This window comes from Talaromyces proteolyticus (genome assembly GCF_021365285.1).
Source record: "Talaromyces proteolyticus strain PMI_201 chromosome Unknown BGW36scaffold_7, whole genome shotgun sequence".
NCBI lineage: Eukaryota > Fungi > Ascomycota > Eurotiomycetes > Eurotiales > Trichocomaceae > Talaromyces > Talaromyces proteolyticus.
This window is the reverse complement of record NW_025764283.1, coordinates 2,413,487-2,436,109: the sequence shown is the minus strand read 5'-3', so window position 1 is coordinate 2,436,109 and position 22,623 is coordinate 2,413,487. Positions and strand designations below refer to the sequence as shown.

Genomic DNA, 22,623 nt, shown 5'->3' with positions numbered 1-22,623 from the left:
AATGGATACACTATGCCCATCCACTCAACGGAGAAGACGACCAAGACCCTCCATAGTCCCTAGGTCGGAGTGAACAGACAGGAGGTCTCGGTTAGTCACTGCATGACACTAATCGAGTGGAATGAGAATTTTTATACGGTCGATCCGTCTCCTCGGTGTTGTACATGAGTGTCTAGTTGCCATGTCGTGCTTCTCTCATCCATCGGTGCATTTCATACTCCACATTGTGGAATAAGTGTTAGAATCTAAGAAAAATATCCATTTCGATGACATATGTGACATGGTTTTCTTAATATATGAAGGACATAGGGGGCTAATATATAGCCCAAAGTACGCAAAAACATCCATCTATCAAAGGATTGTTTTTAATATTATTCCTCCCTCGTGGAAAATTATAGATCATGACAATAAGCTATAGAGCGCCAAATTGCAAAGAGATTCAATATCATACGGCATTGAACGGCCAGTCTACAAGGCCAAAAAGTCTGGATTCATCGCAGACTGGTGCATTGACACAACCGAATGCGACTGTGGATGCAAGCCGGTTCAATGAAGCAGCTTGGGTTTTATTGAACTCTTGCCCGCCAAGCAGCTTACTGTTTTTTCGTTCAAACTAGTTCTCTACATTACAGGTGCCATATGTCACATATTGGGTAAAAGTGGCTGATCTTATCTCATAAGAGTAATAAGAATATCGAATAACCTCCAGGTCACAGCATTGAGATTAAAATATCAATTACCAATACATTCATCAATTATTACTCTCATATACAAAAATACTCAGAAAAGATGAGATTGGAAGCATCTGAGGTCGCTACCCTACATACGTACCTATGTACATAACATCAAACTTTATACCCTAGCAAGTCCTTCAATGTCGAGGTTACATTGGTATATAGTATTAGTTAGTATAAGTTGATAAATATTAATATACCTATATCCTTAGTCGTCTATAATAACCAATGTTTTATAAATTCCGGTTTGAATCGATAAATTAAAAAGTCTATAGGTCAAAAATTGTTAGTGTTAACAAGCTTGCTAATGACGATAATGCCGATGGTGGGAGATTGTGGTAGAGTTGAGAAGGCAATCGTAAGGATAATGCCAGCATAAAAATACACTCTATATTACCACTAACCGTCATGGTCTGTAGGGTTCCACCATTCTGAAACCATCCCGTTGATAGATAGGTATTCTTTGGTACCTTAGTCTTTATCATAGGCCCCTAGATTCCCCATGTACCTATAGAAAAACCATCCATATCTCATCAAGATATTATCCAGAGATTATAGGAATGTATATTCCTTAAACCCCTTTATAATAGACAGCCCTATCCATAAAGGTAAACCTTTCTTGGGGTAGTGGTATATGTGGCCAACGGTTAATAAAGCGGTTATAAGATTCCTTAACCCAATACATGAATGTTTCGAATCAGAGACAGCTTCTTCTACGGCTGAATTGTGGGTTTGGTTTTCATTTCGCTTCTACTAAACTTGGTCTGCTAGAGCCGAACTGTGAAGCGAGAGAAGAGCTACAGCGGTCTTTGTGTGCAAAGAGTCCCGGCTGACAAGATGATGGAAATTCACCCAACAGCTAGGCAAAACCAAGATGCTTTATTAACATAAGCATCAGACCACCTGAATGACCCATTTAGCTTTCACTTCTGGTTCAAGGTCAGAGATTGTTAACATTTCATACGACAAAGGCTGAGCATTGCCATATAACCACATTGATTCAAATCTGTCTTTGCTTGCCCATAATATTTAACACGCCTATGATAAGCTCAGATTGTAAGCCTATGGCCAAAGACCTTTGCATCGATGCAGTTGACGTATCTCAACAAGCCACCGTCGTTATTTGCAGCCGTTGAAACGGGCCCATTTCTCTGGATCTCTCTGAAAAATCTATATGAAATTTTCTCACTCATACTATCGGGTTTGAGTCTGCTTTGGGATCTGTGTATTCTGCAAATTTTAAGCAATTAATCGTCGTACGCGTTTTCAATGGTCACTCAGCCTGCGGTGGTGAACTATTTTCTACCCCAAAAGAGGACACGCAATGGGCCTCCTCACTGTCATTTTAACCCTAGGGGCGCATACGCCAATTTTAAAGCGGATTATTGGTCAGTCCTCTTTTAGAAATGGACTTTCAAATTTGCGGCCATCCTTGATGGTATTATTCTTCTTGTTATCATACCTTATCTCCTCGAAACTCTCTATGTTCGCGGTTCCGCAAGTCAAAGCCACACAGAATGAAGACGTGATATGAAGCTCATTCCGCGGCATTATACCTCTCGATTAAGATTCCAATCTAAATTCCAAGTGTTGTATTTACTCTGGAACCAATTCTTCGTCCCATCCACTAAAATTGCCTAGTATACATCGGTTATCTCCCCTGTATTCAATTAGACTGCGCAGTATGGGTTTGCTTCGATACTCCATGGTGTCACTGTTGCTAGCATTTTCTCGGAGGAATTCCACAAGAGCTACTTGATGTTGGCCTTGCATATGGCGCTGCTCTATCCATGGGGGGCATTCTCGGGGAAATAACTGTGGGTATTGTGATTGACGCCATAGTCCAACACGCGCCTGAAAAGTTTGTTACTTAAACTGCACCTGCTGAAATTAGACTGAAGGGAATTTTGGCAGGGGCTGCTTACGGATTCACTTTCCAATGTCGCGTTTTCTGATTTGTCCCACTCTTTGGGATGAGAATCGCTTGTCTCGGGTTTCATATAATTACAACAACTTGGTACACATATGGTATTGAGTTATACCGCACTCAAGGCTCTAAGACTGCACAACTTATTAACTTCATTAGACAATAGTTTGGCATGACGTAAGCATTCTACGTCGTGGTATTGTGTAACAGCATAGAAAACCAATGTGCATTTCTCATGTTCTCCATTTTTGGGTAGTGAGCTAGACTTGATCCCCATTTTTCTATTGATGACCATGGGAAAATATATTGGACAAGTCTCTGGATTCCAAGAAGTGCTGATATGCTGAATGAGACAGATTGTGGCGTCTGATACCAAAAAGCAGCCAAAGGGGAGTACAGCATCGGTTAAGGCGATATGTTAAAATCAAGTATCATCAGTCATGTCTACTTTTAGCAGCTTGTCGGCTTTACCAGTCTTTTTCTCGTTATTTAAATAACATGAAGACTTAACTCAATGCGTCCCAAGGAAAAAGTTGTTACATTATCTACTTGGTATAGCTGATTGAATCGCACTGAATTGGATATCGAAGAGTTCTCTGTAGGTAAAAAGGCGAATTATAACAGAATGAAAGGGAGGGAGGGACCCATAAAGGAATAGATAGAATAGTCTAAGTCATATATTTTGCATGGTCGCTTTGATGCACAAGTTCTACTTATGTGAGAAAATGGTTGCTGACTGTATTTGATTCCGAAATTGTAGATCTAAGGGGTAGTGGGCCTTGTCAATACCGGTGGAAAGGAAAAAGAAACTCCAACAATGATGAAAACTGAAACATTCATGCATTCACAACTCCATCATGTCGAATTTCTCATGCTCATATCTTAGTTAGACAGGTGTGTCCAGTGATCCAATCCATATACTTGTGCTTGCAGGTCTATAGTGGCTCTCTAATTGTTTACATATATACAGCTAAAAGCAAAATAAATTAGAGATGATGTTTTAACCTAGCTACTTAATTCTATTAATAAAACCGAAAGACTATTTCTTAATACTAACATGTCGAAAGTTCTTTATAGCTATTACTATCACTTGAGTTCAACCTCATCCTCACCAGGAAGAAGTATTTCGTGTCCCGACCCTTCATAGACGAATACTGATGCTAAGCACCCGAAGACAGAGACTAATGCAACGATCCACCAGGCAAACCCCACGATACCAACGTCAAGACCATATCCATACCAAGCACCGGAGAATATAGGACCTATTGTTCGAAATGCTGAAGAGACCGATTGGCCGATACCGTGTATGGTACCTAGAACGGAAGGATGAGGGGAGCAATTGTTGAGTAGAATTATAGACGTTGGGAGGGTAAATGTACGGGCAGTAACCTGTAGAAAGAGGACAATTATGATGGAGAACCAAACCCAAGGACCACTGGCCTGGGCCGGAGGGGCAGTTGACGACGGTGCTAAAGAGATGTACGGTGCAAAAGCGTAGGCTATCGGAAATAACGAAAGAAAATATTGATAGCTTCTGGAAGTTCCTAGGTGACCGTTTATGGAAGGATAGATAGTGAACTGCAGCGCCATGCCAATGATACCAAGGATAGACGTAGCAAATCCGACACTCTGCGGTGGCATTCCCAAACCGCCGGTAAAAAGAAATGGAAGCTTCCGAGTAGGACTAGTCGGGTTATCTGCATCATAACGAGGTGTTGAGAGAAAAAGTAACCATATGTTATTAAAGGCGCTGCATGCATATTAGCCTTCTGTCTCGGCTATAATCTTTTTGGTTTTACCCACCCCATTTGGAAGTCAAAAAAGGCTTGTGCCACTAGCGTGAATAGCACATTCTTTGTCCAGATTCTGTGGAAAGGTAGCCTGCTTATGGGAGACCTCGATTTCTTGACCCTCTCTTCTATGTCATGGTCCTCTATTCTTGGGTCAAGAAGAGGCCCGTCTTCATCATGATGGATAGAGATATGAGAGTAACGAGATGGAGTAGATGAACTAACAACTCCAAGTACACGGTAAAGAAGCCTGAGTATATAGAAAGTGAGCCCTGGCTCACCTTTGCAGGATTCCAGTGTCTAGATTGACAAAAAATTAGTAAATATTACTCGAGATGGACATTCAAGGGACGAGAAAATCCTATACCTCTTCAAGTCCAATTGCTACTAGCAAAGCGCACCCTGACATGAAAAAGAAATTCGCAAGCATAGGCAGGGCATAGGGATATTTGATTAACCACTGAACACTAGACTCTCCCCCAAATAAAGAATTTGGGCCGAACAGCCTGGGGTAACTTTTCACAGGGTCTGATAGCATACCACCCATTACTGTTTAACTCGAAGCTAGATTAGAAGCGTGGCAAGAATAAGAAGGAGCTCGTTCAAACTTGCCTGGTCCAAACAAAGCAGCAATGTTGAAACCGATTGGCAATATTAGGAAAGCACGAGAATGGTATTTCTTTTCCTTGACATTCTCTGCGATCATGGTACGGATAATCCCCACAGTCCCATTGATCGCACCTCCAAAAGAGCGCCAAATCACGGCTTGCATGAATGAAGTCGAGAAAGCAACACCTAAACATGACACAGCTGTTCCTAGCAGACCAATCAGTAGGACAAATCTCCGACCGCCCCATTTAGCATCGGCAGCTCTACCCCAAGGAATGGCTGTAGCGAATTGAGCAGCTGTGAACGCGCCCTGAAGAATGCCTGCTTGAGTCGAGATTTCGGAATCGGAGAGGCTTTCGTCAAATGACTTCAGCTGATAGAACATATAGGCTTGGAGCGAAGCAATTTGCAGAAAATCAAACACACGACAAAGGCACAATACCAAAAGCTGGCCTTTACGAGGCAGTGACATCCATGTGACAGGTAGGGGTTTTGCAGGCTCTGTTTCACATCTCCGTTGTAGTTCCTGGTATTGTCGTTCCACTGCTTCATTATGCACAGGTTGAGAGCGCCGGCGCGCATGGCTCTGCCACTCCATGGGAGTTGCGTCAACGATAATATGGCTAGAACAAGACCTTTGTTATTGACTTGATCTTTCTTTCCCTTTTTCCTTTTCCTTCCTCGTCGTCGTCGGCGATAGAAAAGGTTGAGAGGAGTATTTAAACAAGCCAGGTAACCATTAATACTATTTTAGAAAAAAATGGTACTAGGAAATATTTATTCCGCCCGATCAATAGTAATCGGTGGCGGTGCAGATCCACAATTGATGTGTATGCTGCTGGGAGTTTTGGCTATCACGCAGGGAAGTGTACGATACTCAATGATCAATGTATTATACTGGCCACGCCCTAAGTTGGGACCGAATCCGTATGTGATGTGACAGTCTGCCCCTCCGGGTGACACGACAAAACTCATGAGTAGAAGATTATAGCGGCTAGACAGACAGCATTCGCCTTCAACCATCATGTCATGACGCGGCAAGCCACGTTTATAGTCACGTTGGTCTCTCCTAGTTTAGTTTCCATTGTGTCAGCTAAGGACTTAGCACTGGACGCCGGAGGTCTTGGCGTATTTTTCATTTATAGTAACATACTTTACAGCGGTAATATATTTTAGAAGTTCCAGTTTGTCTTTTGCATCATTTTCCTTTTCTGTATTCGTAATGAGTAATGTCTTAAATGACACATGTACCTATCCAAATCATAAAAGCAGCCACGACCTTACGAAACTACATAATTTATTATGGTCAAACAATGAAGAGCCAGGCCCTGGCAATTCGTTGCTCAATTAAGCTTTCATGTCAAGCCTTATCAATTGATATTTACATAGTCATTAAATGCTCTTTAAGTTGATTCTATCGTACACCACCATCGGGTTTTTTTAAATGCGTAAACGCTCTTACTTCATTTCTCGATGTCATCTTGCTGATCTTGCCCAGACAATGAAGAGTACTTGTGCGACACCTCCTCGTTACGCATCCATCGTCGGGGGTTCCACCACGATGAAGGTAAAGATGAGAATTGAGGCTTTACATGGAGATTGTTTAGCTCCTCTGTGGAATTTCGCTCTTTCAGACGGTTGAACTTTTCTTGTGGGCGATGGGGTCGGCGAAAGTATATCCAGTTAAGAACAGTAACAATCGCTATTACCACTCCAAGTAGGGCAATTCCCCAAGCAAGTTGGCCTAAGGAGTAAGTCAGATATTGCAACTGGGCAAAGCGTGTAAAGGTTATGCTAGACTCCGGGGCATATACGTACCGCGTGTGAATTTGTAGCCAGTCTGTTTGTTGCCAAGTGTCTGATGTCCAGGTGACAGAATTGTCCTGTTAACTACATCCTCGTCTAGAGCCCAAGGGACTGTTTTGATACCCATTGGAGGAACAATTGGTTGAGCGCCCTCCTCACCAGGTAGCCCATATTGATTGGTATTTTCACACAGTTGATCCGTGCAAAAGTCACGAAGACCAGGAGAGGGAACAAAGGTGAACTTATCAGACGATAACCCCAAGACGTTTCCCTTCTCATCAACGGCCTCAGCATAGGTCCAGGGATAAAAGGCACCGTGGGTATATGAAGTCTCGAATCCTCTTTTAGACACTTCAGACAGTAGGGTGTAAGGTCCAGTTCTATTCTGTGCACCGTAAAAGCGCCAGGTTTTGATTTGAGTAGCTCCGTTCCAACTAATGTAGAATGTCATTGGTGACTCATCGTTATCGGACTTCGAATATGTCCACATTGCGGGACTATCACTCGGATAGCCCTCCCATTCGAATTTCTGGGCCCTATAGTTCATCGTCTCCCCGTTTCCTATCAAGGCCCAGAATATTAAATCTCCATTTTCATTATGTTCGGACACATATCCAGTATTCCCCCAGCCGGTGACAACGTGCTTGTTTTTAAGCACCTGTGTGTTCCCTTGACTTGAAGCAATCACATTGTTGGCGTAAGGGGCATATTCTTTAATCATCGTCGCAGTCATATCTCGATGATCGATCAGGATAACCATACTAGACGAGTACACATGGGTTTGGTTAAAGCCATTGTATCCATTGTTGTAAAGCGATAGCAATGTATGCGTCGAATTCTCTGACAACCATCGGGCATCATGTTGTTGTGAAAAACTAAAGTTTATATTTCGAAACGAGGGATTAGCTCCGTGTAGCCGCCAAATGACCGATCCATCCTTGCCAGAGACCTTGTAGACAGCGCAAGTATGGCGAGAGGAGATCAAGTAATCACCGTCCGCATTCTTGTCGATGGAGTTTATATGAAAGTAGTCCCACGACGAATGTGCTTCCAAACCATTTCCAGAGGTGTCTGTGTGGTCTGGCCATGTGTAAGTGGCTGATGGGTCAACATGATCGAGAGACCTCCATTCAAATAGCTCTTCACTCGTCTCAACATCAACCTCCTGGAATATGCTTTCCATTACCCAGCCCATGCCGGCTTTGATATTCCAGGTACTCATATCAAATTGGCGCTGCTGGTAGACCGTCATCAGCGCAGTTTTGCCATCGCCAATTGGTTTGAATTCATGCATATCGCTTGATGACATCCCACCGCCAGGTTGGACAGATCGTACGATACGGTAGTGGTTATCGAGAATAAGGCCATGTCCACGGGCATATCCTTTTGCTTGGGCACCTTGGAAAAAGCACAAATGATCCTTGCCTTCGTGAGGGCATACGTGCATCCCGTGCGAAATACCTGGTCCCGAATTGCCCCAACCAGTCCAAACGAGATTCTATTCCTAGTCAACTTATAGAACGATAACTGGGACCCCGATAGAGAGCACTCACTCCATAGTTATCAAAAATATGAGGACCAGGGTTTTCGCCGTCAGAAGGAGTAACGAAAAAATATCCGGGGCTCAGTTCAGTTGGGGTGCTATGTTGAACGACAAATATAGGTGGGTTAAGGTCCGGCCTCTGCATATACCAAGTACATTTAATAATGTGACTTTGGAAACAACCATCTTTCATTGCATCACTCACCGATTTAAACGTCCTGGTTGGAACCCCGGCCACGCCGTGAAAAATAAATTGGAACAAACATAACAAGAAAATCGAGGATGAAAACGTAAAAGAAGGGAATGCTTGGATGATCATGGCTTGTCGCAAATTCACTATCGACTATATCATCAAAAACAAGGGAGAAACAAGGTAGCTGCCCTCAGAAAGACATTCAACGAAAGACAAGGAATAGAATGAAGGTCATTTGATAATCAATAAGTATATGTATAAATTGCCTTAGTTGATCGGTGTGGCAATGAGGGGCGTTGTTCTCGAGATTATTATTCTCGCTGCAAAGTAGACAATCCAGCCGCTAAGTAGCAAGGATGAAACGAGTCTAACAACCAGAAGCAAGTGGGGATGCAACAGCTGGCCCCCAAGGACCTTTCTAGTCCCATTATCTATTTCAGGCTACGCGGCTACGGAATGTGGTTTCAAGGCTTAGGCTTTGAAGCACATGCCCAATGGTGCTAGGAGTGGTACGGTATGGAAGCACCACACCGTACGGAGTAGCTAAAGTTAGCCATCATCCATCCCAGGGAGCGAGCGGGGACGCACCGCGCAAGACACTGAAGAGTACACTAAGTGGATTGTACGGTGGTACTATTGCTATCCGTATTAGATTAATGAAAAGCGAAACCCATTATTGAAATTCCATCCTGTCGATCACTCAGGTCTCGAGGAAGGCGACACCGCAAATGTCCATGAAGGACGTGTGGCAACCACGTTTAAAAATGGTATTACGGAGTACGGGGTATCTTTACCGTCCTTGCACAGATGCATGGCCAGGGGAGATAACACGGAAGAAATAGCGAGGCTGTACATGTGGGGCGGCGATTCACGCTGTGGTTGATGCCAGATTGCCACTATTAAAAATACGACTTCGGGCAAGATAATGACATGGGACATCGTTACTTTGTTAACAAGGGTTTGGTGGATAGCTGGCATTATTCAACACCATAAACTGCTGCTGTCTCTGGAAGGATGGTTACATACAACTCCTGCTAGACAGCACTGATCGGATTATCCATCATCCCTGGGCGATGCTCAAGAGTCAGGCTCAATGCAATGCTTACCCCGTCGTTGTAACTTGGTCCTTAGTTCGCCAAGAGCGTACCAATCATTCCATCTACTAGCAACGCCGCGTCATGCCAAGCCCCGAGTCCACGCAAGAGATGTGGATGTCGGCAGCCGAGGTCCACTAGGGAAGAACATTTGCATCTTTGGACGGCGGTTGTCGGTGGGGAGATAAGCATCCGACATCCGGGTCGCCGAGTTCTCCTCTTATAATCATAACAATTAAAATAACAGTAACAATAACAATACAATAACAATAAGAATAAGAGTAAGAATTGACGGAATGGTTGGACACAAACAGCCGCACCCAACTGATGCATGTTCACGGCGTAGATGCATATTGCTAGCGACGAGTTGGAAATGTCAACAGGTCAGGATTGCTAGGGCAGCTTTATGGAAGCTGATACTAGCCTTCCTACTAATCACGGAGCATTATAATATATTGTTTGGTGGCAGACGCGGCGTATGGGGGCCATTGCGCAGGCTGCGGGCCCCGATTGGCGGCCGGCCCGCATTGACATTGCATGCCAAGAGTTCCGCGGCCTTGGCGATTCCCACAGGGCGATCATTGGCTCTTCCAGGATCTATTGATGTAAATCTACGGAGTATTGTATGTAAATAATGTATATAAATCTATTGTATGTTATCTATTGCACGCAAGTTTCGTATTGTAGTTTTATACACATGATCGAATGATACTAATAGGAGAATTAACCATAGACAATATTCAAGAACAGCTATAGTTTGATTACGAGCTCTCGTGAGGGTCAAGTAGAAAGATGTCCAGAACAATGGCGCCAGCGCACGTCCTTGGACAAAATCGAGAAAGCAACAACCGTCCATCTTCATTCAACGTGTAGAGAATCGCCCAAAGGCCATGGTTGCGGCCAGCCCGGTCAATAAAACTGCACCTCCAACTGTACATGCCTTCAAAGCAGCATTCATCATCTGTCGGCGATTACGAGTGCTGCATCGCTTCTTGAAATGTGCCATATCATTTCCGCAAGGAAATTGCGCATCTGGCACCTCCTCACCTAAGAATTCACAAAGCGGGCCCCAGCCGTCACTGATTTTGTATTCCAAAAGCCGCTCAGGGGGCACCAAGTGCCGTACTTCATCCACGTGATCCAAATAGACCTGCTTGCCCTGGTTGGGGAAGTCGCCACGAAAGAAAGTGGCGAAGAATTTGTTCAGCATGGGATAATACATGCTGGCAGCCCAACTGAAGTGAGACACCAGGCGATGCTCGGGATCTGTAGCGCGCCAGTGAACAGTTTTCATAACCGACCTAGAATTCAAACGTCAGGGGTTTGATTTTCATGCAGCTAGTCAATGATGAAAATATAGAAATCACATACGCGTGCCACGAATCGACGTCGCGTGTGGTCAGAATCACTTTAGCATTGGGATAAGCTTCGATGAGTTCTTTTGCAAAGGCACAGGCAGGCCAGTCGCACACGGCCTACACCGAATATTAGCCCTCATGGCACAGTAAGTCAGAAAATCCTCATACTTGACAGTCACCCAAAAGTTGGTCCCATTGTTCACGGCCAAATTCTCCCACTCCATCATACTTGGCAGCAAGTGCATCGTGCCACATCAAGCAGTCTGGGGGATTTTCGACGCTGGCACACATCATATGGTAACACCTAAGGTATCCTAGCCGTTCAAGAGCAACACGTAACGCTTTTAGATCACATTAGCAAGACTTTTCGCGTTACTATGGTCAATCTGTTGCCCACATGCAGTTCCCGTTCTACCTACGCCAAGGGCCAGCACCTTCATGGGTACTGTTCGCTGAGACTTTCGTCGATCGATGCAGGTGTCATCTGTGAAAATATCGGTCCATGGCTTTGGTGGCAATGCATTTGAACGTATTAGAGCCATTGCGAGGTCAGGAGTCGGTGGAAAAGAGAAGCGCCTCAACTCAAGAGTTCAATGTTTAGGTCCAAAGCGAGCGTCGATAAAATCAAAGCTATGATGCTAACGAATGACTTCAATAATATATTTATTAAAACTGAATTAGAGAGGAACCCCACAGCCGAGGTCAAGGATAACCGGTTGGGAGAGCTCGAATCTGAGAGAGTTGACGGAAGCGAAACTGAATGCAGGAGAGAGGTGATACGATTAATACTTTTAGGACTCGGCCAGGTAAAGCACCTCTAAAAAGAACCTAGCCGGAGTGGCTTCGACTTGGAGTTAGGAGCACTACTAACGCTACTGACTGAGTAATGGCGATCCCTAATCCCTGCAGGGTGGTGATTGTCACCACTGACGCCCCAATTTCCACCTGAATCGTAATTTGGCTGGGGCGGGAGCAGCCAGAATGGAGATAACATCACACGCTGACGCGCCCAGCCGGCCGGTTTTACCAGTGCCGTTTCAAGCTTCTGGGTAAGGTGTGTTCGCCCCATCTGCCTGTCGTTACATAACCTGCCGATACTCTGGGTGGGCCATGGCCAAAAAAAAGCAGATCACCGATAGTACCTAATTACGATCGAGTACGTAAGGTCGTATATAGATGCGACGCAGTGCTCCGCATTGGTTCAGGAAAAGGCCCTGTCAGTAACTCACTTTCGGACAATTGATAACAGATACACACGGAATCGTGTCTGTGTGATTATCCCTTTTTACTTCTTACAAGGGTCATAGTTTCATGGTACTCCTTGATTCTAACAACCTGCACCGGCTTTCTAGATGGCTATCTATTCCTGCGTTTTCATGCGAACAGTGCGCCTAATTAGCGCCAGTGGCGCAGTGAAACGCCTGGTACAGAAAAATGGAGCAAAAATTGAGTTGTCGATGACTTGCGGACAATTAGCATACTGTAATATCCAGTGCTCTCCTTTTTAGAGAATGCAAATCACTGTCATCGTGTAACTCCCAAGAAAATTCTCCTTCTTCTGTGGATGGAACTCAGCCGAATTTCAATGTCATTCATATATACTATGAAATAGCAAACCCCACCATCTGGACTCTGACACGTGGACTAGGCCATTTTGCCCCCCACTTTGTTCCTTTTACCTTTACCATAGCAGCCAGTAGCCACGTAATCTATGAGTTGTTTAAGCTTCGACTACTTCCGACTGATCGGGGAAATGCGCATGTGGAAAAAGTATTTTCTATTTTGCACTTGTTTGGGTGTTAACAAATCGGAAATATTCTGCGTGGAGAATCAATGGCAAAGGGATGTCGTGCGATACAAAGTTTTGGGCATTTGAAGTGAGCAAAAGAGGATTCGGCAATACCCGAAGCATTCGAATTGTATATGGCATTATATAATTCTCTGCTGAAATTCGCCTTTGCATTTATAGGACCTGATAAGGTGGAAAGTTCGCACGAGACTTGGCTTTCTAGCACTGGCAAAACTAGAAAGAACTTTATGGTTTGACTTATATTTTATCGAACATGTTAAATATGTGCTATTCTCAGGTTACTGAACATATCAGAGAGTGGATGTATTGTGGTATTATAAATTTGGAATGGGAATAAGCCTTTCATTATCAGTCTAATTACTTAAATATTGTTTCTCCTAGTTACTGATCAGGATTTGTTCGTTGAACTTTTTTTCCGATGTCTTTGGCTTAAATAATTTTCGGATAGGCGGGGATATGGCAAGTTATAGGAAATACCGAGTGAAATTATACAATTTAAGACCTGCATGACCATCATATATGTGAATTTTAGTTGGATTCATGCTTGTATTAAACCTGGAATTGACAGTGTTAGATTTGCAACTTTGAAAGGCTCTTCTACGAAAGATACCCATTGGTTCTATTATATTCGTCTTTTCATGATTACGTCTATTGCTATATGTATTCTATTCGTCATGCATAGACAGTATTGACTTCTTTCGTCGTCTATCGTTAGGAACTAGTTCTAAATGACCTTTATATAGATTGAGCTCGTAATAGTAATGAGAAATCATTTACATATATCGCATGTGCATGAGCATATTTAAATCTCGATTGATATAAGTATGTGTAACGGAAAGGGTCACTCCGAGGTCGCTGGCATCTCTATTAAGGAGTAAAAAGGTCCAATTTTATCCTCTAAAAACACGTTAGAATAATAATACACTCCTGCATATTCGCGTATGGCTTCTTTTTCGTTTTATTTTTATTCTTCTAGTCGAGACATCAAGGAAAGCTGATGAAATTGATACTTTGTCGTTTATATAAAATTTGTATGCGGAGTCGCCATCAACTGATCAGGTTGAGCATTTCTAGTATCTGTATACCATAGAGCATGTTTAAAATTTGTTTTATTCAGTCTGAAAAAATAAAGTGGTTTTATTTACTAAGAAGCGGAGTGGTGTAGGTATATGTAGTGATATTCGCAAATATCTGTTATGGCATGAATGTTCAAAGGTTGCATACATGTATAGTGGTAAGGTACTGAATGTTATGATCAAAGGTACTAAGAGGGAGACCTCGAGCATTCTTTAGAGAATTGACATTCTGTTAAACGTTGGTAAATATCCAATTTGATGCTAGTATCTTAATGGAGGCACAGATCTAAACTAGAATGTTGGTTCGATACTACTTCTTACGGTATAACAATCGAAGCATGCTTCACACGTCAATTATAGGATAATTTATCTTTAAGTATTTAAGATTGTTCATGATGGTTAGATTGATGAACACGCTCATAACACTATAGGGTCTACATTTCTCATTCACTGTCTTATTCAGCACGTTTGCTCCTTAATATAGAAATTGTGTAGAAATCTGTAGATTATCATACAGTACTATGTAATTTATAACTACTCCATTGGCTATTAGAGATAACGGCTCTAATATGGGTTGAATAGTCAGATGACTTCTAGTCCCAGATTTGGTGGTGAAAGATGACGAAGTCGATGTAGTTCTGACTGTGCCTATATACTCCATCCAGGGTCCCATCTTGTGTATTTTAGTAGCAATTGTTTTGGACCGTCTTAGTTGTCGTTAATATACTCTGCCTGCCGAAATATTTTCCAAATATACAATTATTTTGAGTTTTCCATGTGACTCTAGATTTTAATTAATGCGATCAATAGGCCCGCTATCTTTAACAGACCCAATTATCACTTTAGATTGTTTGATAAGGAGAATATTACAGGGATCGGGCCTGCATTAAATGGTTTGTCAAATCAACTGGGCATTATTTCTGCCCAGAAAGCCAGTTGCGCGCCAATAACTAGCTGAAAACCACTAAACAATGTTTTTGTGTTTTGAGTACGAAGAGTTTATTACCTCTATTGCCACCCCTGTAATGAACACTTGATCTTCACCCACTATTCTCTCCAATTAAACTTTGTAGAGCCTTATTATGATGACATTTAGGCCCCATATTTTTGGAGGCGCTTCAGGTAAAAGCTTTCTTACACCTCATTTGGTCCCATATTTAAGTATGGTTCATAAGCCTCTTTTGATGTAGGGCAATATACAGATTGTATCAAATCACAATGATCCCCTTTAGTGGTACTTTTTGAATTCAAAACTGTAAAGGATAGGAAGCAAAGCCCTTTAGGGTGTGACATGCTCTGATAGCAGCCATTCTATTAAGCGAAACGTAGCTATACTGTCAATATTCGGTTGCCAATTATGTGTTACTATTTCAATGTCTCTTCAATGAGTACACGAGGTGTGCCGTTTCAGTAAGACCTATGGTGGTTGGCTTCTACAGTCGACAACCGCATAGGTTAGGTACACAACATATCAAGGTTCTAGAAGCAGTAGCATGGGAATGACGTACAACATTGTCTAAAAAGGTAGTTTGTTGAATATTAAGAGCTTCCTGGAATTGAAGCATTTCTAATAGAGGAAGAAAACCTTTAAGTATCGATTGACATATAATTAAGTCATTGATGGTTTTAAAGGAACATGAAAGATCGATCGGTCTAGTAAGTGTATGTTAAAATAGAACAGTGAAATAGTCTCATCATATGGCATACCGTCCGAAAAGGCACCGAGAAGTGATATTGAACATCAGTTTCCTTAGATTTGTTCAAGGGAATGGGCACGCACTTCTACTGATTTTCCAACGATTCATAAAGAATATTTTAATAGAATGCCAACATGAATAATCGTAATATTACCTTGACTGCTGGATTACCGAGTTCTGTACTTAATGATGTTCTTTGTACCCGGAAAATAGAGAAGGAAGTATATTCTCGCTAATGTTCTAGTCTATATCTATCAGCCTATCTTCAATGGCCTTAGTTGTAATGGAGTTTTCGCTGGCAACTATTGACAATGTTTTTATAAACTTCGCTGATTTTTGATTCTCTATCGAGTCTCACCAGATGGATGAATCATTTGTGATTGATTCATATTTTGATATCCATTAAATATTGCCTAAAAAGAAGGTAAGGGATTGACACCTAAAATCTGTGGCTGTCGAAGAGTTTTGAATTTACTGGAAAGAGATAACAAGGCTGGGCGTTTATTTCCATAGTCTTTTAAGATTTGTCTAATTCCCAAACTTCGGTACTTAATAGAAAGTAACGTGGCCAGAGAACGACTTTCTATATTTCCTTAACCTATCCAGGGGAGAAAAGAAAACAACTACATTCAAAGTGACTGTTTTTATCTGCAAGAGAATAACACTTATAAGGTTCTTCTAGGGCGTGATCTACTCATGTAGACTATAGACTGTTTGATCTTTTTGTTCATGTGGTTTGGGTCTGCCCTAACGGCAGATGGTTTCAGGGGAAAAGGTTCAACTCAATGCGGGGTATGCAATCCGGGGTTGATTTTTCATATGCTTTCTCCACCCCGGCAATGAACCGAGGTCGGGGTATTAGTTTGTTCGCTTACGATGAGAAGTAGACGAACGTGTCCCAATCGACAGGAATATTTAGTTTTAAATTAGCTTTCGCACCCATGAGAGAGATGGTTCCGTTTTGAGATTAAATTTTGACGTTCTCGAATTTCATTTCACCACGTACCTAACGTATCCCAACCAAAGATATTATTTTGAAAAAAAAATGTCAGGATATGTAGATGATCTATCGGAAGAGCAGGAGGAGAAGCTACGAGAGCTTTGGGGGTTTCTCCTCTCGCCTACACTGACTTTCCTGTCTTCTATCTATGGGGTCGATTTACCACCGGAGAAAACCTCACCTGCCGCTGTCTTCAAAATTCTGCATGAAATTCGAGATCCCACGCCAACTGCAGTAATAGCAGCATTCCAATCTGCCACCAATAAAAATGGATCTACAATGCAAGATGGTGACGGGAAAACCACACGACCCTCAGAGGCTGAAGGCAACCCTAACGGAGCTCTAGAATCGGGTTCCGGAATAAATGGACAGAAAGCGAACGGTCAAAAGGTACAGACTATATCAAACCAAAAAGTTTCTAAAGAAAATATATCATCCTTGATTAGCCGGCTGCGACAGACAGATCTCAATGAGTTGCAAGTGAAATCAATGGAACGAATATTGTCTAGCATGACGCCACGAGAAATGGCTTGGTCGTTGCTAAACATGGTGAAGCAAGATAGTCCTGATGCAGTCTTGCTCCGATTTCTACGTGCACGCAAGTGGGATGTCCACAAGGCCTTTTCGATGATGTTGTCCAACTATATCTGGCGTGTTGAAAGTAATGTCGATGAAGACATCATGCCAAATGGTGAACTACATGCCCTGAAAGAAAGTCAAAATGAGAAAGACAAGGCAGAAGAAAAGAAAGGGAAGGATTTTCTGTCTCAATTGAGAATGGGTAAATCATATCTACATGGTGCTGATAGAGATGGTCGTCCTATAATCGTTGTTACGGTACGCATACATAAGCCAGGGGCACAAAGTGAAGAAGCATTAGAACGGTATATTCTTCATATTATTGAAATGACACGGTTGTTACTGGAGCCACCTGTGGAAACAGGTGTAAGTCTAGTTCGTTTGGTACAATTAAAATATACCAGTAGCTAACAGCTGTATAGACCATATTGTTTGATATGACTGGGTTCACTCTTTCGAATATGGTAAATACCACGAACATTTATATATTGGACGTTTTACTAAGCACGATTTCTCTTTAGGAATTCCCGCCTGTCAAATTTATTATCCAGTGCTTCGAAAGCAACTATCCAGAATGCCTGGGACGTTTGCTAATTCACAATGCACCGTGGATCTTCTCCGGTAGGTGGGATGATATTTTTCCATTCTATACCACATCACTCTTGGCTCAACAGAATTTTTTACATAGGAGTGTGGAAACTCATCCGTCCATTGATGGACCCTGTTGTCGCTTCGAAAGTGCATTTCACCAAAAATCTAGATGAACTTTCAAAGTTCATCGCCCCCGAGAACATTTGCAAAGAACTTGGCGGCACTGACGAATGGACGTACCGTTACATTGAGCCAGCCCCTAGCGAGAACAACCTGATGAATGATACTTCGACCAGGGATGAGCTCATGAGTGAGAGAATGACGATTGCCCTAGATTTTATCTTGAAGACCGTAGAGTGGATTAGACTAACCAGTGTTGCTTATGGCGAAGTAGATGACACTAAAGCACCTGAAGTGGTGGAGCGGCGACAAGATCTAATTAGACAGTTTCGGCAAAGTCACTGGAAACTTGACCCCTATATTCGCGCTCGAAATCAAATGGATAGAGAGCGGGCGATATCTTTGGATGGTGCAGATTGAAGAGATTTTGAAGGGAAAGTCTATAATCGAGTCTACTATTGCATACACTCTATCTAGACAATAGACATTATACATAGAAATACTGACGCCGCCCCTTCTAGAGTAGCACAATTACAGGACAGATTCTTGTACATTGTGATATTCATGGAAACCTCACCAGATGCGCAGAACCTAGCCCTGACCCTAATACTAGCCCTAAGCATAAAGACAATAATGAATAGTTGGAGAAGCACTCAATGCAGTTAGTAGGGCACAGTGGTGATCACGTGTGCCTAGGGGCGCGTGGTGCGGATGGGACGTCGTGATTGGCCGGCTGTAGAGAGGCAAACATATACAAACATCTTTTGATTGCCTCGCAGCAACCAGTTGCGAATATCAACCCTGCTCCTGCTCCTCATGGTAAACAAAGACCTCACTCTTCCATGCCGACTCCGCTTCTCTCCATAGGCACCAGAACATTCGAGCCTCAACGCGTGGTTGTTCGTTTGAACCATTTGCCTGGCCTCTGCGGACTCTTGCGTCAAGAGGCCGTTGGGGGGGGAAAACGAATGAGCAGAGAGATGGGCCTCCATCTGGTTGTCTCAGCGCCGTGGTATCTCAGCTTGCCAGCTCGGGCCTCAAACCAAGATGGTACAAGTCATTCAACCGATAGTCCCGCCGGACCGAGTCTTCATCCCATCCATCGCCTACCAGACCGTATCCTTCCCATTCCCAACCGGCTGGCTTTCGAGGATTTAGCGCCCAATAGCCCCAGCTGACATCTATATCGCCGAGAAACGAGATGAGATTATTCCAGTAGTTGCGATCTCCACTGTTGGGATGGTCGGCCGTTCCAAACTCTCCAATCCACACAGGTGCTAGGTTCTCTTCGATGATGAAGGCCCAGTTCTTTCGCATACTCGTCGCAAAGTCACTATATGTGCGTCCCGAATATGGTCTTAACGCGCCCCAGCCAGACCAGCTGTACACATGAGCCGAGTATACCACACGATCGGCATACCCCGGAGGAAGCTCAATTGGTCGTGTGCGCACGCCGGAGAGGTCGTTGGCAGATGAGATGCCCTCAACCACGATGAGCCAGTCGGGGTTCAGAGTAAGTAACCGGTGAGCCGCTGTTTCTGCTGCTCCAGCCCAGTCGTCCCAGCTCAACGTTCCCCACAGACCCCGGGGCTCATTACGTAGATCAACGCCAATGACACCCGGGTTGGATATTAAAGGATGCATTGTGGTCTCCCAGTTGGAGATCCACTGTTGCTCTGTCTGACTCACTCTACAAAATAACGATCCTCCAAACCAGTCGTTATTCCAGACCGCATCACAAGGGTTGGCGCCACAACACCAGGTGGCCTGCGTGATATGATTGTTAACAATTACCATAATACCCGCATCTGTGAGACTTTGCACCACGGCAGTAAACACATCGCGAGCAAGTGCCCCTTCTCCTTCCTCTGAATGTCTCCCATCCGGCCGCACCAAGTCTCGGTTAGCGCTTAGTTTCTCTGCTGGAATCCACGGGTTATCTCGCACAATCTCATCCGCATAGGGTAGTCGCACACTGTTGAAACCCAGACTGCGGATTAACTTCGCAATATCGTCTCGGTGTTGGGCGTCCAATCCAGCAGGGATGTAGCCCACGTCACTAGCCCCATACCAATTGATCGAGGCGAGCTTGACCCGCTGACCCCGCGCATCCACAATATCTCGTCCACGAGTTCGAAGAGGTAACGTGTAGTTAAACAATGCGGGGGTGGATGGGATTGATCCAAGGCGGTCGTTGTTCTTACAGCCTGGATACAGCAAAGCCTGCGAAGATAGCGGATGTTGTTGGCCATCGCAACGTGGATCTACAGCAGGCGTTTGATGAGGCAGTGATTCGATAAGCTTCAAATAATCGATTTGTAGTAGAAACACCATCAGTAGTATGGTTGAAGTAGCGATGACTATACACCGACGAATCAAGCAAGATAGTCCAGACATGGCGACTTCATGCTAAGATATCTTGGCTGTATAACATTCACTAGCATAGGTTATGTCTGAGTTTAGCTATTCCACCGTGTTGTATTTTGCAGGAAAGACAATTCAAATGTGTCCTTTGTCGTGCGACCGCTTGTTCTCTCATAAGATAGAAATTTAGTAGCTTGGTTGTGCAAGACTGGCAGCGGTGGTGTATCATGCTGATTTATCCGGCCATTCCGATTAGTTCACGTGTCTTCGCTTATTCCACATCAACCTTCGCCTTGTCTATCATGGAAGAGTTATTTTATCCACAGTCAAACTATGCGGTATTTTCGATCCTAACACTCTTATGTAATTCGAGCATTGGCTAGGTTGAGGTGCAAAGATAGGCACCGATGAGTCTACGCATATGAACGAAGGCTATGGTAGCAGTCCGCTGTCGCCCTGCCTTAAAAGGCCCACTATAGTACAGGTTACACTTGAAATAGTATGAGGAAATACAGACGTGCCTAGGCGTGAATGCTAGTAAAATCATCGAGGAAACACCAACGCCAAATCCCATTAACGAAGCTGCTCAGATCTTGGCTGACAAGGCAGAATTTTGCCCTACAGTCACGTTATCAACACGTAGCGTAGGCACATCTGTACATTTTGGCTGCAGCCTCAGCTGCAGCCAAGACTTTGGGGGCTATAAACTCGTGCTAGAGTGAAAACAGATGAATAAGAATGGAAACATGTAGGTACCGCAAAATCTGGTGCATTGAACTTCTCGGGCCACCATGGGATAGCACTAGGATTGGGATCTGATATGGGCCATAAAGACATGTGGATTGGAACTCGGACATTGCACCGTCGACGGCCAGGGAAATAATATCATTTGGTACTGGAGAGGAGGTCTCGAGCTGTCATGGTCTAGCCACTTGGGGTAAACTAGTCGGTCTGTAACGCTATGTGCCGGTTGTCGGATAAGTGAAAAGCCGGCGATGTGACAGCTTACCCGCGTGCTTGGGACAAAAGTCCAATCGCGTGGAGAGTTGGTAATTAACAGTGGCTTGGAAGAAAGAGTGACTGGCTATGGGATAGATTCATACTAGCAATCAACAACATATGTATAGGCTACATGTATTATTATATAGCTCGCTGTACGAATGACCACCATGTCAGGCCGTGACGGCGATCCTCGCACCTTCACATACTTTGTTGGCATCGGGCTCGGTCACTCTTTGTCTCCCCCGCTGCATGATTTCGTCTCCTACTCGCTCGATTTGGGATGGAAGTTTAAGGTGGAGGAATGCGCAAGGGTCGAGGACGCCATCCGCCTGTTCAGGGAACCCACCTTTGCTGGGGGTGTGATCACTATGCCCTACAAAACCGCAATTATGGAGCATCTCGACGGGCTGGATGAGTACTGCGTCAAAATCGGGGCGTGCAACAACGTCTACCGGGCTGTCGATGGCTCGTTGCTGGGTTCTAATACTGACTGGTGTGGGGTTGAGGCCTGTTTAGCCACGGCGTCTAGCAATGGTAAGGGCAAACCAGCCCTTATCGTTGGCGCTGGGGGTGCGGCCCGCGCTGCTATCTACGCCTTGCATGAACGCTTGAATTGCAATCCGATATACGTTGTGAACCGCGACAAGGGGGAAGTGGATGCACTACTGCTTGACACCAAGTCTTATGGGCCCAATCTGTCGCTCGTGCATCTTGATACCCTCACGATGGCAAGGGATGTTTCTCAGGCGCTAAGTCCATTTTATATCGTCGGCTGTGTCCCAGACTTCAAACCCCAAAGCGCAGAAGAGCTAGAGGGCTGGGAGATACTCACCTATTTCCTCCAGACCACAACCCAGAAGGGGGTCTTACTGGACCTCTGCTATAAACCACGAAGGACACGTCTTATCCAGATGGGTGATCAATACAACTGGCATGTGATAGAAGGCATTATGGTGGTGGGCCGCCAGGTGCAAGAGCAATACCGATTATGGTGTGGAGAGGATATAGCCAACAAGATTTCCTTAGAGGAAGCCTGGAAAGTGTTACAGAAGGCTGCTGAGAATAGTCGTGCCATCAATTTTTAATCTAGTGGCAGAGCTTAAATTGATTATCAACTATAAACCCGAAAGAATTTGTCCATCTCTTTGCAGAAGCTACAAGTCACATTACTGGGCACATGGACATATCCAATCTCATGCAACGTTCTACCATGCTCGGAATATTAAATAAAGCCCTCTGTAATATTAAATACTGTATACTTGCATCGATTGACATATCTTATATGCACGGGGATTTTTGTTTGTGCCTGACACCCAGACTCTGACGAAAG

The 22,623-nt window shown here is 43.9% G+C and overlaps 6 protein-coding genes across 6 annotated transcripts; 2 read left to right on the top strand and 4 right to left on the bottom strand.

Annotated features, from left to right (window-relative positions):
- Positions 1-3,694: 3,694 nt before the first annotated feature.
- BGW36DRAFT_462544 (putative MFS transporter) lies at positions 3,695-6,056 on the bottom strand. The gene is made up of 4 exons (XM_046222174.1): positions 5,064-6,056; positions 4,819-5,000; positions 4,465-4,751; positions 3,695-4,411 (listed from the first exon to the last, which is right to left on the bottom strand). Exons 1-4 carry the CDS (start codon positions 5,656-5,658, stop codon positions 3,748-3,750), a joined length of 1,728 nt encoding a protein of 575 aa, XP_046071688.1. The 5' UTR covers positions 5,659-6,056; the 3' UTR covers positions 3,695-3,747.
- A 467-nt stretch (positions 6,057-6,523) lies between these two features.
- On the bottom strand, positions 6,524-8,728 carry BGW36DRAFT_428742 (ASST-domain-containing protein; the record flags this gene model as incomplete). Its single annotated transcript, XM_046220595.1, has 4 exons — positions 6,524-6,804; positions 6,879-8,364; positions 8,420-8,548; positions 8,615-8,728. 4 exons carry the CDS (start codon positions 8,726-8,728, stop codon positions 6,524-6,526), a joined length of 2,010 nt encoding a protein of 669 aa, XP_046071687.1.
- A 1,623-nt stretch (positions 8,729-10,351) lies between these two features.
- Positions 10,352-11,939, bottom strand: BGW36DRAFT_381567 (P-loop containing nucleoside triphosphate hydrolase protein). Its single transcript, XM_046216446.1, has 4 exons — positions 11,452-11,939; positions 11,223-11,395; positions 11,068-11,171; positions 10,352-10,997 (listed from the first exon to the last, which is right to left on the bottom strand). Exons 1-4 carry the CDS (start codon positions 11,594-11,596, stop codon positions 10,559-10,561), a joined length of 861 nt encoding a protein of 286 aa, XP_046071686.1. The 5' UTR covers positions 11,597-11,939; the 3' UTR covers positions 10,352-10,558.
- Positions 11,940-16,682: 4,743 nt separating this feature from the next.
- On the top strand, positions 16,683-18,402 carry BGW36DRAFT_343834 (CRAL-TRIO domain-containing protein; the record flags this gene model as incomplete). The annotated part of the gene is made up of 4 exons (XM_046213161.1): positions 16,683-17,582; positions 17,639-17,680; positions 17,738-17,837; positions 17,905-18,402. The coding sequence occupies 4 exons, from the start codon at positions 16,683-16,685 to the stop codon at positions 18,345-18,347; spliced, it is 1,485 nt and encodes a 494-aa protein (XP_046071685.1). The 3' UTR covers positions 18,348-18,402.
- Positions 18,403-18,523: 121 nt separating this feature from the next.
- BGW36DRAFT_381562 (glycoside hydrolase superfamily) lies at positions 18,524-20,449 on the bottom strand. Its single transcript, XM_046216445.1, has one exon. It carries the CDS (start codon positions 20,322-20,324, stop codon positions 18,945-18,947), a length of 1,380 nt encoding a protein of 459 aa, XP_046071684.1. The 5' UTR covers positions 20,325-20,449; the 3' UTR covers positions 18,524-18,944.
- Positions 20,450-21,460: 1,011 nt separating this feature from the next.
- Positions 21,461-22,383, top strand: BGW36DRAFT_343827 (shikimate; the record flags this gene model as incomplete). The annotated part of the gene is made up of 1 exon (XM_046213160.1): positions 21,461-22,383. One exon carries the CDS (start codon positions 21,461-21,463, stop codon positions 22,376-22,378), a length of 918 nt encoding a protein of 305 aa, XP_046071683.1. The 3' UTR covers positions 22,379-22,383.
- Positions 22,384-22,623: the final 240 nt, after the last annotated feature.